Below are 14,469 nucleotides of genomic sequence, written 5' to 3'. Positions count from 1 at the left end.
TCATGGGAGTTGAAGATTACTGATCCTCCTCCTTCTTCTTCTTCTCTCTCTCTCTCTCTCTCTCTCTTTCTCTGTCTCTCTTTTGTCATTGGAAGTCAACCGGGCAGGTTCCTTTCACAGCTGCCTTCCTCGCTGTCTCGCAGTCTGAGCAACATATATTTTAAGTTAGTTTTTTTTTATTTTAGTGTTTTGCCATTACTTTACAAGATGTACTTTTACGAAGTTGTGTTTTCTCTCCTTTAGTTTATTGTTGTTGTATTTTTAAAGTTATTTACTGATTTTTACCCAAAAGCACCCGGGGGACAGAGTGAGAGAGAGGAAGACAGAGAGCGCAACACAGCCCCAGTTTTGTATGTGTCATGACGAAGGATCATACCGCTAGAGTGCTGTAACCGCCAGAGCTACACAGCCAAGTTCTACGGTGTTTTTGTTCTTGTACTTTCACTTTTTCTAATGTTTTTCAACGTACCGTGTTTTACTTACTTTTACATACTTGTACTTGATTTTACCTACTTTTATTCACTTTTTACTTCCATTCTTTAATATATTTTACTTTATTTACTGACTTTACTTTTTGTACACTACTGTTACTCATGTCCTTTTACTCACAACGAAGTTCTACTTACGTACACTGCTCTAGTGCCCTATGTCCTGCAGTGAGGTACACTGATTTAACTTACATAGACATTGTTACTTACCTGTATCCTTTTACTTTCAGACAGTTTTGATTACATACCTAATTTGACTTACACGAGTAGCTAGTTTTACTTACATAATTTAACTTACTTTTCTCCATTTATTTACATACACTGCTTTTATTAACACACTTTCACTTATGGACTTTTACTTCCTTTTACTTACTTCCTTTTACTTAATTACTTTTATTGACTAACTGCCTTTTATTTAATTTTACTTACTGACTTGTAGTTACATGCCTTTCACTCACTGACTTACTGACACTTTCACCTATTGAGTTTTAGTTCTCACACTAATTTTACTTATAGACACTTTTACTTACTGACTTTTGCTTATTGATACAATTTTTTTTAGAACCAGCTTTTTCTAATTTTGAATGCAGGTATTGAGTTAGGCATCAAAAGAGATACATTTTGACCATGTTTAGTTGATATCACTTTTGGGTAAAACTTTCTATTTTTGGAAGTACTTGCAAGTTAAGGCTTCCTATTAATTGGATATCTCTAGGAGTATTAATGGGGGCTAGAGGATGGGAACTTTCAGTGATGAAGGCATGATTTCTCATGCTGTTTTAGTTTTATTGAGATCTGTGTCATCTGAACACATTTCTAGTGATAAGTGTATTAGGTTGAATTATGCTGCTTGTGTGTTCACTCCTAGGGGTTGTCACTACCCGAGTCATCTCAATCCCTTTTATGTGTCTCAGTTTCTCTCCCCAGCTGTCTGATACAGCCATGGACTCAGGGCACTAGGTAACCAACCTTTATTTGCACATCCTGGAACAAAGTCAAGTATTTAAATACGATTGAGTTGAAATTTTCTATGGGGCTCCTGCCCCAAATGAGATTATTTCTGTCACCTCCACAGAGATTCTTAGTCACCTAAGAATACCTGAGATTCAAGCTGGAGGGAGGAACTGTCTCTTATCTTTGGAGCTGAATGAGTTCAGGCTCTCCTCCAGCAAAAGGTTTTGTTCAGACCCTCAGAAAGCAGTTCCAATCGAAAAGCCAAAGTAAAAAACCAGCCACCCATTTTTTTTCTTCTCCTGTCCCAAAGTATCTCAACACTTACCTTTAGCTCCAGCTTGAGGATTTTTTTATATATGCTTTATTAATAGTGGACATCATCCCCATGGGCCATGTGGTCCACCCAGATACCCAGAACACAGGACACAAATTCAGCACAGCCACCCAAATCTCTCACCTTGACTCTAATAGGGTGAGTATGTTGCTGTCAGACACAGGGCCTTTCACATGTGGATGATGGAGTGGTCCTATGAATTCCATGTGCCTCTGCATGCACTGTTTCTGGTCTCTGGGAACTGGTCCTGCCCAGCACCTTGGTGACTCTGGCTAGCTGGATAGGTTGCATACAACTCATGTTCGTGATGGTGGCAGTAATCGGGTGGAAACTCACCTTGAGGATTTTAAAAGCAAAACAGTTGAAAAAAAAATCTACTGGTCACCTTAAAATAGAGAAGTTATGAATTCCAAGAAAAACTAACCCAAGTCCACCCCATGCAAAGCAAGGGGCTGGTGGGCAAAATGGGTTTCTGCTAATATGTAGCATGGTCAGAGGGTGCCAGGTGGTCCTGGGTGGTCCTCCTTGGTATCCTGTCACCACAAGACATTTTGAGTCATGGCACCATATGTGATGAATGAAATGGTACCAGGTGTTACACCAGTGGAGTCAGAACCGATGTTAGTTCAGCAACCTTGGCCTGAGTTCTGTTTAAGAAAGAATTCAGAGCCAAGAAGCAAACTGTAAGAAGAGGTCTAGTTAGATTATCACAGAGGTAGAAAAGAAGTGAGGCACAGAAGAAATGGGCTAAAGAAACAAGTTACAGAAGCCAGATAGGGGCCCCCTGGAATTTAGGAGACAGAGAGAGGCAAAGAAAACACACCTGGGGGAAGGAAAGTGGGAATAGGATGGGGCGTGTTCCATAAAGAGCCACTTACTTACTGACATTTTCATTCCTGATTCTTACTTACTGAAACTTACTTTTACCTACTGGCTTTAACTTACTTTTACTTTTGCTCCCTAACTTTTACTTGCTGGTTTTTTATTGATTTTACTTACTGACACTTTTTTTTACTGACACTTTTACTTGTTGACTTATTTTTCTTACTGATATTTATATACTGATAGTTTTATTTTCTGCCTTTCCTTACTGACACTTGCTTTTCCTTACTGACTTAGATTTTTACTGCCTTTTCTTTCACAGCAACTTTTTGTTACTTATCTATTTTTTCTTATTTACTTTTGTTATGGACTTTTACCTGCTGGCACTTTATTTACTGAGTTTCTTTTTTGTTGAGTTTTACTTAGTGACTTATACTTACTGACTCTTGCTGTCACTAAATCACGTTTGTATCCTGGGTGCTGTCAAGTTCTCTGTGGATTCTCTGAGCCAGGTGTTTCTCAGTCCTGGATGCTCTTTGCTCTTTGTGGCCCCATTGGACACAGCAACAGTGATGTGCTGTGTGTTAATGTTTTGTCTTGGGCAAGAGCGCCAGGCTGCTGTTTCTTGGAAGCAAAGTTGCTGGTAGAGAGGCTGGGCAGCCTTCTGTTGACCTGGATGACTTTTTCCATGGCCCTGCCTCTTTTTTCTTTCATCCATCATGATGTTTTTCTGATTTCAAAGACAAATACAGCAAGTCACAAATTTTGTAAAAAAACAACAAAAAAAACCAACCACATAATATCAGTTCTTTTAATATTGAAAAGACTCAGTTTATCTTAAGTAATCAAATTCATATAAAGACAGTGTGAAACACAAAGAATTATTGTGATAAGTCACAGAGTCCTTCTTTCTAGGAAGATTACAGAAAATATTTATAATGTGTTTTTCTTTTGCTCCCCATTTGAGATTTATAATTTTTAATAAAAAACAGATTAGTCACCTAAGAAGTTGTCTGATTCTAACAGGGAGCAAATTGAACTTTAGTTTTGTATCAGCACACTAATGAGATCATTTTAAAAACTTTTATAAATAAATGTATTCAGTTTTGTCTATCTTTGACCCTACAACATAGCTGTTCCCTTCCACCTCCCACAACACATGACTCCTGCAAATTTCTATATTCATTTAGATTTTTCTTTTCTTTTTCTATTTCTGGAATGACTATTTATTTATTTATTTATTTTAACTGAGGTAGAGAGACAGACTCCCTCATGTTCCTTTAACTGTGACCCCCCCTGGCAATCCCTGTCTGGGGCTGATGCTCTGCCCATTTGGAGTCCATGGTCATGGAGGCTCCACAGAGCCCTCCTCAGAGCCCTGGCCAGATGCCTTCCAACCAGTCCAGCCAGGGCTGCAGAAGGGGAAGAGAGAGAGAGAGAGAGAGAGAGAGAGAGAGAGAGAGATGGGGAGGGGTAGAGATACAGATTGTCGCTCTCCTGTGTGTCCTGACCAAGAATTGAACCGGGACATCCACATGCTGAGCTGATGCTCTACCACTGAGCTAACCAGCCAGGGCTTATTTTTATATTTTGATCATAAATGCTACCAAAGTAAAGTAAACTTTACTTTGTAGAGTAAATTAAGAAGCCTGATCTGTGGTGGCGCAGTGGATAAAATGTCAACCTGGAAATGCTGAGGTTGCCGGTTCAAAACCCTGGGCTTGCCTGGTCAAGGCACATATGGGAGTTGATGCTTTCTGCTCCTCCCCCCTTCTCTCTCTCTCCCCTCTCTATAATGAATAAATAAAATCTTTTAAAAAAATAAAAAAAGAGCAACAACCCCCAATATCAATATATTTAAAAAAAAAAGAAGCAGGCAATTTGAACTGATATATACTCGCTCCCTTTAGATTAGCACATTTATAAACACAAGTTATAAAATTTTATGATTTTTTGAGACATGCTTTTCATAGTATAATTGCCTTAAATGTGGGAAATGTCCTATTTACTAGTAGCACTAAATATTTTTTCTTCCCTGTAAAAAGTTAAGGAGACAAAAATAGATTGACTTAAACATATATTTAGAAATTAATGTTGCAGTATATTAGCTTGTTTGGAAATAACCTAGATATTAAATGAATATCCATCATTTAATGTACAATAATTTTGTATAAATTTTTATCTTATTTCCATCTATTTTAATCCTTTCTGTTTTACAAGTAATTTAATGTGTAACAAAAGATTAGACAAAATGAGCTAAATATCGCCTTAATTTACTATCTTTTGACTGACAAATTTTGTGAGGCAGAGATAGATAAGCTTACTGAACAAGAAATCCCAGGTAGAAAAAAAGTGTATGTTTGGGTTATACTTAATGTTAACAACTGTGAAAACATGTCTGCCTTCATTAAACCAAAAAACTTAAGTTAGTTTTACGTATCAGAGAGCATTCCAGATCATGTGAATTTGACAAACATTTAGGTTAGTTTCTGCATTTCTGAGGTTTAAAACATGCTTAAATTATAAAAGAGATTCTTTTTCTTTAAGTCACTATATAAAGCTTTTTTTTTTTTTGTATTTTTCTGAAGTTAGAAGTAGGAGGCAGTCAGACAGACTGCCGCATCCTTCGCCCGGATCCACCCGGCAAGCCCACCGGGGTGCCCATCTGGAGCACCACTCCTTGCAGCCAAAGCCCTCCTCAGAGCCTGGAGCCTCGCTGCGGGAGGGGAAGAGAGAGAGAGAGGAAGGAGAGGGGGAAGGGTGGAGAAGCAGATGGGCGCTTCTCCTGTGTGCCCTGGCCGGGAATCGAACCCGGGACTTCCACAAGTCGGCCTGATGCTCTACCGCTGAGACAACCGGCCCTTTGCGTTTAGATTTCCTGAGGCATCTAAACTCTTAAGGACCCCACATTTCAAAGACTTCCAACAGAGAATCAACCGTTCGGTCGGGGTTTTTATAGAATAGGGATGCCTTACCAAGAAACTTACAAAGACGGCACAATAAGCCCAGAGAACTCAACACCAACGCAGTGCAGCTCCAGACTGAGCTTTACCCTGGAACTCTAAGACCCTCGGGGGAAGCAGAGAGGGCGGTGGGCTAGGGGCACCAGCACCGGTTACTCACCCGCCTCGGGGGCCGTCGGGTCGGGCCTCTTCCTTCCACCCCCCCCCCCACCCCGCCTGGCGACAGCAACCGTGGCCGTGGAAATTCGGAGCGCCCGGATGGGTATGAAGACAGTCTGAACACCAGCGCGAAGCTCCGAGGATGGGCCTTGCGGGGCAGTTTATATAGAGAAGAACAGGGAAATGGTTTGACCGTTACAACGATTGGTTGTCACAAGGGGGTTTCCAGAAGCCTGGGATTGCTTAAAAGTGACTTTCTCAGACCATTTTAGGAAGACGAGTTCAGTTCCGTTTCCGATTTTTGAAGTCATTTACAAGAATTAGTAGTTTCGGTTCTGTTGTGTCATATCTGCTAGTTGGGGGATTTCCGAGCCTGGTGTACGTTTTATTTTATTTTAACCCCGGGGATGCCGATCTTCCCGTGTTAGCTCTGCTCAAGTGACCAGTGTCCATCATTCTTGGTGGCAGCACCTTGCAAGCGCCAGAACGGACGCTGGTTGCTTCGCCCCGGCCGGGCTGTTGAAGCCCCGCGGGGTCCTGCGGCGCCTTGGCGGCTGCGCGCCCTCGGCGCTCCCTCTGCCGGGGCCCTCGGCTCTCCCTCTGCCGGCGCCCTCGGCTCTCCCTCTGCCGGCGCCCTCGGCTCTCCCTCTGCCGGCGCCCTCGGCTCTCCCTCTGCCGGCGCCCTCGGCGCTCCCTCTGCCGGGGCCCTCGGCTCCCTCTGCCGGCGCCCTCGGCGCTCCCTCTGCCGGGGCCCTCGGCTCTCCCTCTGCCGGCGCCCTCGGCTCCCTCTGCTGGGGCCCTCGGCTCTCCCTCTGCCGGCGCCCTCGGCTCCCTCTGCCGGCGCCCTCGGCGCTCCCTTTGCCGGCGCCCTCGGCTCTCCCTCTGCCGGCGCCCTCGGCGCTCCCTCTGCCGGCGCCCTCGGCTCTCCCTCTGCCGGCCCTCGGCGCTCCCTCTGCCGGCGCCCTCGGCGCTCCCTCTGCCTGCGCCCTCGGCGCTACCTCTGCCGGCGCCCTCGGCTCCCTCGGCTCTCCCTCTGCCGGCCCCCGGCGCTCCCTCTGCCGGCGCCCTCGTCGCTCCCTGCCGGCGCCCTCGGCTCCCTCGGCTCCCTCTGCCGGCGCCCTCGGCGCTCCCTCTGCCGGCGCCCTCGGCGCTCCGTCTGCCGGCGCCCTCGGCGCCCTCGGCTCTCCCTCTGCCGGGGCCCTCGGCTCTCCCTCTGCCGGCGCCCTCGGCGCTCCCTCTGCCGGGGCCCTCGGCGCTCCCTCTGCCGGGGCCCTCGGCTCCCCCTCTGCCGGGGCCCTCGGCGCTCCCTCTGCCGGCGCCCTCGGCTCCCTCTGCCGGCGCCTTCGGCGCTCCCTCTGCCGGCGCCTTCGGCTCTCCCTCTGCCGGGGCCCTCGGCTCCCCCTCTGCCGGCGCCCTCGGCTCTCCCTCTGCCGGGGCCCTCGGAGCTCCCTCTGCCGGCGCCCTCGGCTCCCTCTGCTGGGGCCCTCGGCTCTCCCTCTGCCGGCGCCCTCGGCTCCCTCTGCCGGCGCCCTCGGCTCTCCCTCTGCCGGCCCTCGGCGCTCCCTCTGCCGGCGCCCTCGGCGCTGCCTCTGCCGGCGCCCTCGGCTCCCTCTGCCGGCGCCCTCGGCTCTCCCTCTGCCGGCCCCCGGCGCTCCCTCTGCCGGCGCCCTCGTCGCTCCCTGCCGGCGCCCTCGGCTCCCTCTGCCTGCGCCCTCGGCGCTCCCTGCCGGCGCCCTCGGCTCCCTCTGCCGGCGCCCTCGGCTCCCTCTGCCTGCGCCCTCGGCTCCCTCTGCCGGCGCCCTCGGCGCTCCGTCTGCCGGCGCCCTCGGCGCTCCGTCTGCCGGCGCCCTCGGCTCTCCCTCTGCCGGCGCCCTCGGCTTTCCCTCTGCCGGGGCCCTCGGCTCTCCCTCTGCCGGCGCCCTCGGCTCTCCCTCTGCCGGGGCCCTCGGCGCTCCCTCTGCCGGCGCCCTCGGCTCCCTCTGCCTGCGCCCTCGGCGCCCTCTGCCGGCGCCCTCGGCGCTCCGTCTGCCGGCGCCCTCGGCTCTCCCTCTGCCGGCGCCCTCGGCTCTCCCTCTGCCGGCGCCCTCGGCGCTCCCTCTGCCGGGGCCCTCGGCTCTCCCTCTGCCGGCGCCCTCGGCTCCCTCTGCCGGCGCCCTCGGCTCCCCCTCTGCCGGCGCCCTCGGCTCTCCCTCTGCCGGGGCCCTCGGCTCTCCCTCTGCCGGGGCCCTCGGCGCTCCCTCTGCCGGCGCCCTCGGCTCTCCCTCTGCCGGGGCCCTCGGCGCTCCCTCTGCCGGCGCCCTCGGCGCTCCCTCTGCCGGCGCCCTCGGCGCTCCTGAGCTGAGGAATGGGTTAGGGCCCTGGGGCTTCAGACGGGAGGCGAATAATTAATTCACGAAAAAATAAGAACAGGTCTTTTGTAGTTAGAAGTTTGCCCTGCCATAGCGATAAGTCAGTCTCTATGGTAAGTACGTCTTTTTCTGAGCTAAGTCCTTTAATGCTTATAGTTAATTCGGGGAGAGGCAAAAGTTTTTCCTGAATCTGCTGGGTCTTGATTTGCCATCAGCTCAAAACAGTCCAAAGTGACACATCGTGGAGAGGCTAGTTCTGAACTCCTTCACTACCACCCGAAAAGACAAACGGGAGGCAATCGATTGGTCAACAAATGACAGCTCTAAGCTGTTTCTCTATGCTGTTTTCAAGTGCCAAACAAAGTGAAAGACATTAAGTCTTGAAAATAGGGACTGGACAAACTCTACCTAAACTTAATTCTAACAGGAACCATTTTCTCAATTTCCTATCTTTGAAATACATATATATTTTTAAATGAGTGGTTTCTTACCATTAAAGCACAGTGTTAATACCAACCTTTTTCTGTCCTTCTGGTATATAAAATCATGACACATCTTAACAATGATCAGCTTCTGAGATTGAAGGAATTATGATTCCAGACAGTGGGTGGGAGGAAGCTGGCCAGTGTGGCTGTAGTGGTACATTTGGCTTAACTTCTCTCAATATTACTCAAAATGGGCCTGACCTGTGGTGGCGCAGTGGATAAAGCGTCGACCTGGAAATGCCGAGGTCGCCGGTTCGAAACCCTGGGCTTGCCTGGTCAAGGCACATATGGGAGTTGATGCTTCCTGCTCCTCCCCCTTCTCTCTCTCTCTCTCTCTCTCTCTCTCTCTCTCTCTCTCCCCCTCCTCTCTAAAAAAAAAAAGAATAAATAAATAAAAATTAAAAAAAATTAATATTACTCAGAATGATTGTAGAAGAATCGATGAGCTTATCTGAAAGATATATCTGATAATTATAACCATGGAGAAATGAACTCAAAGAAGAAAGTTTAATTAGTGGAATAAATATAGAATTACAGAAATGAAGAGTCTGGCCTACTTAGGTTTAACACCAGTATCCCTCAAGGTCCAGACTGCAACAATGGCATCACCTGGTAGGCAGGTAAGAATACAAGGGTCTCACCCTTCCCAGACAGCCTGAGATGGAGTCGCTGGGGGCAGGATCCTGAGTCCACACTGCAACAAACTGCAAGTACTGTGTGAGGCAAGTGGAGGGGTGCTCAGGTAACTGGCATTTAAATTTCAGTATCCCAACTTCTTTCCCTAAGACCAGAGAGGAAAATAATGCAAAAGTGACAAAAGACTGGAAATTACTAATATTTTTTATCATAAAGTATAATTACATTTCAGAAAGAAATGAGTAAGTAACTTTCTCTGAAAAAGAGATATTGACTCTGTGTAGACTGCAGTTATTGGGGGGAGAGAATGGTAAATTAACTTACCCTATTTTCTACTCTGAAAATGACCAAAAGTCCCATTTCTAACCCGATTATAGAGCTGAATGTGTCCAAAATGGCTCAATATCACAAGAAAGGCAAAAGATATAAAGCCAGGGCATGCTATAAGCTCGAAGAGAAAGTCTCAGACAAAAGCCCAAGCAGTGAGACCTGGCCGGTTGGCTCAGCGGTAGAGCGTCGGCCTGGCGTGTGGGGGACATGGGTTCGATTCCCGGCCAGGGCACATAGGAGAAGCGCCCATTTGTTTCTCCACTCCCCCCCTCCTTCCTCTCTGTCTCTCTCTTCCCTTCCCGCAGCTGAGGCTCTATTGGAGCAAAGATGGCCTGGGCGCTGGGGATGGCTCCTTGGCCTCTGCCCCAGGCGCTAGAGTGGCTCTGGTCGCGACAGAGCAACCCCCCGGAGGGGCGGAGCATCGCCCCCTGGTGGGCAGAGCGTAGCCTCTGGTGGGCGTGCCAGGTGGATCCCAGTCGGGCGCATGCGGGAGTCTGTCTGACTGTCTCTCCCTGTTTCCAGCTTCAGAAAAAAAAAAAAAAAAAAAAAAAAAAGCCCAAGCAGTGAAAGAAACATTAGGCTGGAATTTGGAGCTCTTCTCAGTCATCTCTGTCTTTTCTCCATGTTTAAAGATACATGTGAAGTCAGTGTAATTGAAATTTCTTCTTGTCAATAGGTGCCTCTCTGTATAGCTCATCCACTTCCTTGTCTAGAAACCGATGTCCCATTGTTGTCAGTAGCCTTCTCAGGTTATCTTTCTGATAGGTGCCACTTGCTTCTTCGTCAAATAAAATAAAAGCATTTCTTATGACATCTTCTATCTTCTAGATCTATGCCATTTAACTTTTCTTTCTTTTTTTTTAAAGAGGGATTTTTTTTAGATTTTATTTAATCATTTTAGAAAGAGGAGAGAGGCAGAGAAAGGAAACATCAATTTGTTGTTCTGCCTATTTATGCATTCATTGGATGTTTCTTGTCGATGTCCTCACTGGGGATCCAACCCCCCTACCCCACCCCACCCCACCCCCACCTTGGTGTAACCAGGTGACCCTCTAACCCACTTAGCTACCGGGCCCAGGGCCAAGAAAAAGTATTTTAAGACCAGGTTGTTTTCTTTTTTGGGGAAAGGGAATGACAAGAGTTTTATTGAGGGTTTTATCATGCAGATTGCCTCTTTTGCCTATGGGGGATTAAGAGGGCCAACATGACCGATTATTTTATTGGTGTTGCTCAGAAAATTCCAGACTGGTAGATTAAGATCACATTTATGGCCTGACCAGGCGGTGGCGCAGTGGATAGAGCATCAGACTGGGATGCGGAAAACCCAGGTTCAAGACCCCGAGGTCGCCAGCTTGAGTGAGGGCTCATCTGGTTTGAGCAAAAAGCTCACCAGCTTGAGCCCAGGCTCGCTGGCTCGAGCAAGAGGTTACTTGGTCTGCTGGAGGCCCGCGGTCAAGGCACGTATGAGAAAGCAATCAATGAACAATTAGGGTGTTGCAATGTGCAATGAAAAACTGATGATTGATGCTTCTCACCTCTCCGTTCCTGTCTGTTTGTAACTGTCTATCCCTCTCTCTGTTAAACAAAAAAAGAAAAAAAAAAGATCACATTATGGTTATGACCGAAACTGCAATTTAAATCCAGGTTTTGATATTGTCCAATGAACTCAAAAAGTGTCCTGAGGCTTTGCTAGAAAGAAATGGTAAGAATTTATTCAAGGGTCATGTGGTTGCAAACTGGGAACCCAGATAGGAAAACCCCAAAAGTGTTCCAAAGAGGAAAGGAAAGCTGAGTGTTCTTACAGTAGAAAACATGTCTTTGAGAGTGATCAGTCCTGCTTCCCAGTCCTAGGATGGCCCAGGATGGTTATCAGGCAGATGTCAGGCAGTCAGGATGCCAGATGCCAGGTGGTCCAGAAGATGGGCTCCAGGAGGTCTGGTCATATTCAGTGTTTGGATAACAGATGTCAGGTGGATAGCATGTGGTCTGTAATTATGAGTCTCTGGTGGTGGTGATGAGGGGGTGATCAGGTGGTATGGATACTTGAGTCTTTCGAGGGGTAATCAGAGGGTTATCTGGAGGTTTGAGATATATGTTTAGATGTATACCCAGGCATTGATGCAGGATGAGAGAATTCAAAATTGTAAGTTCCCAGGCTAGTTAGAACAAGAATATGCCTTTCCTCATGCCTCAACCTTCATAATATTAATCATTTTAGCAGCTTCATTAAAGTGACTCTATTTTGTAGTGTCCCAATGGCCACTCTTTCCTTAATACCATGACATTGGCAGGCACAGGCACAGTTTGCATCACCCCCGCTCCTGCTCTTATCTTCTGCTTTGGGCTCGCTCAGACTAAAGCACCTGGCTTCCTCCTGTGCTGGGCCTTTGGTATCATGGAGGTTCCAAGATGGGGAGCTTGAAGCTTCCCTGCTCTTACATGACTGTGTTATAATCTTCATAAACTTTCAGCACAGTTTGCCTTCCTGAGCCCTTTGAGCCATTAAAGGAAAAACAGTTGTATGATTGCCTGACCTGTGGTGGAGCAGTGGATAAAGCATCAACCTGGAAACACAGAGGTCACCAGTTCGGATCCCCAGAACTGCCTGGTCAAGGCACATATGGGAGCTGATGCTTCCTACCCCTCCCCCCTCCTCTTTCTCTCCTCTCTAAAATAAATAAATAAATAAATAAATATTTTAAAAATGTTGTATGGCTGCACTGGATTCTAAACATGTCATTAAACATTTTCTTTGATCTAGGATTGATTTTTTCTCTTCTGATTTCAAAAGAAATTGAAACAATTTTGTGGGCCCCTAAAAGTATTGGGGCCCTAAGCAACTGGCCCAGTGGGAAGGTCAGTGCTGCTCTTTCATAGATTCCTAGAGACAGCTCATGGGGGTCTAACCCTAAAGGGGTGGGGCTTAGACCCCCAAGCTTCTAATTTTGGATTCTTCTTTCTGAAGACAAATCACAGCCAAAGGTCCACCAATGATAACCCCATTGGATCAAAAGATGCTCCTATCACAAAGAAAATTTAAAGAGATTTAGCAGCTCTGAGTAGACATTCCTATCAGAAAATTACAAGACTTTTAGTAGAGCTGTGCCACAAACCCCAGACAGAAACAAAAGTATTATTTCACTAAAGAAATTTTGTAACAACAGAGTTATAGTTAAAGATATCAGCCTGATAGGTGTGTATACACACACACACACACACACACACACACACACACTTTCTAAAAGACATGTAAGACTGATCAGGACAAGCAGTAAAATAGATAATGAATCTCCACCTCGGTGCAAATCAAGGTTCTTCCACCAAAAAAAGACGCCAAGGAAGTGATGATGTCAGAAACAGAAAGCAACACTGGAGCAAAACAACAACAACAACAACAACAAAAACAGATCTTCCAAACTAGAAAAGTTTCCTCTAAGGCTCTGAGCAATATTCCCAATTTTTGGAACTGTTAATAGGTGCTGCAGAAGAACGTACAACTGAGATATGAAAACTAAGCACACGGACACTGAGATTGAACCTCTTTGAACCAGTAAGCAGTGAGTGCTGTGTCAAGAAAAACACTATCATGCAAAAAAAGAAAAAAAGAAAAAAAATTTCTGTTCTCTGCCAGCAATAGAGCCAACTCCTCACACAAATTGCCTCACTAACTGGTGGAACTGTGAGAGGGACCTGAAAAGCACCAGTTTCAGCATATTGAGAAATTCCTTGTGCTGCCACCGGAAAACGGAAAACGACCATAGAGATTGGTTTATTCAACAACCACAAAATAAAAATACCCAGGAGGTTAGTGTTGCTGAAGCAAGAGCTAAGCGGCCCGTGTGTTCGGGCAAATCACACTTCTGAGACCTTGAAAGACCCTCCAGGACACAAAGTGGTGCTAAGGGCCCAAAAGCCACATACGAGCACCAGCATCGTGCAGATATATACAAGCAGACATGTTTTCTCGGACCCTTTCAGTAAACATGTAACCTTGGAATTCAGCCAATAGCAGCAGCTTGCAAATGTGGGGCGGTAATACTGTGACACAGCCTCCCGAGTGACACTGAACTGCTTGTGAGGAGTAGACGGTGTTTCTGCAAGAAAAACGCAGGCAGGCACCGTGCAGAACTTTCCAAGCAGAAACATTGTTTTGGACTCTCTGAGTAAAGCACACTGCCTTTCAAAGCAGCAAGTAGCAGCCCCTTAAAATGTGGGGTGGAGATTCGGCGACTCGGCCTCCTGTGTGACACTGAATTGCTTTGGAGGAGTAGACGGTGTTTTGCAAGAGAAACTCCGGCGGATGTCAATGTTGTTCTCAGCCATTAAAAGCACCACGTCCCAGCACAGAGGTCCTATGCTAACTGGTGGGACTGTGAGAGGGACCTAGAAAGCTCCAGAGTTAGCATCCTGAGAAATATCTTCGTGCTGCCAACCCAAAACGAACATTGGAGCTATCTAGCGATTGGTTTATTAAACAACCACAAAATGAAATAACCCAGGAGTTTAGCCCTGCTAACACAAGTGCTAAGCGATCCCCCTGCTCGGGCAAATCACGCTTCTAAGAACTTAAAAGACCTTCCAGAAAACTGAATGATGCTAAGAGCTTAAATGCCACACAGGAGCACCGTGCAGATGTTTACAAGCAGAAACGTTCCTTGGCACTCTCTCAGTAAAGCACCCTAATGTGGAGAGCAGTGAATATCAGCAGCTTGCAAAAGTGGGGTGGAGATACTGTGACTAAGCCTTCCCTGTGACACTGAACTGCTTTGGAGGAGTAGACCGTGTTTTGCAAGAGAAACTCTGGCAGACGGATGTCAATGTTGTTCTCTGCCACCAAAAGCGCCACGTCCCGGCACAGAGGTCCTATGCTAATTGGTGGGACTGTGAGAGGGACCTAGAAAGCTCTGGTGTTAGGATAAAGATAAAATTTTTATGCTGCCAACCCAAAAC

The 14,469-nt window shown here is 47.2% G+C and overlaps 1 protein-coding gene and 1 long non-coding RNA gene across 2 annotated transcripts in view; both read right to left on the bottom strand.

Annotated features, from left to right (window-relative positions):
• Nucleotides 1-39: 39 nt before the first annotated feature.
• Nucleotides 40-5,770, bottom strand: LOC136320355 (uncharacterized). The gene is made up of 4 exons (XR_010728317.1): nt 5,722-5,770; nt 3,039-3,328; nt 1,900-2,112; nt 40-144 (listed from the first exon to the last, which is right to left on the bottom strand). It is a non-coding gene; the product is annotated as an uncharacterized lncRNA (long non-coding RNA).
• Nucleotides 5,771-6,110: 340 nt separating this feature from the next.
• The window catches only part of LOC136319493 (spidroin-1-like), a 33,047-nt gene continuing 24,688 nt past the window's right edge, over nt 6,111-14,469 (bottom strand). Inside the window, exon 3 of the mRNA XM_066252738.1 lies at nt 6,111-8,057. Within this exon, the coding sequence (XP_066108835.1) occupies nt 6,111-8,057 (1,947 nt within the window). The remainder of the gene's footprint in view (nt 8,058-14,469) is intronic.

This window comes from Saccopteryx bilineata, chromosome 1 (assembly GCF_036850765.1).
Source record: "Saccopteryx bilineata isolate mSacBil1 chromosome 1, mSacBil1_pri_phased_curated, whole genome shotgun sequence".
Taxonomy (NCBI): domain Eukaryota; kingdom Metazoa; phylum Chordata; class Mammalia; order Chiroptera; family Emballonuridae; genus Saccopteryx; species Saccopteryx bilineata.
The sequence above is the reverse complement of the archived record's forward strand: the minus strand, read 5'-3'. Positions and strand labels throughout refer to the sequence as shown.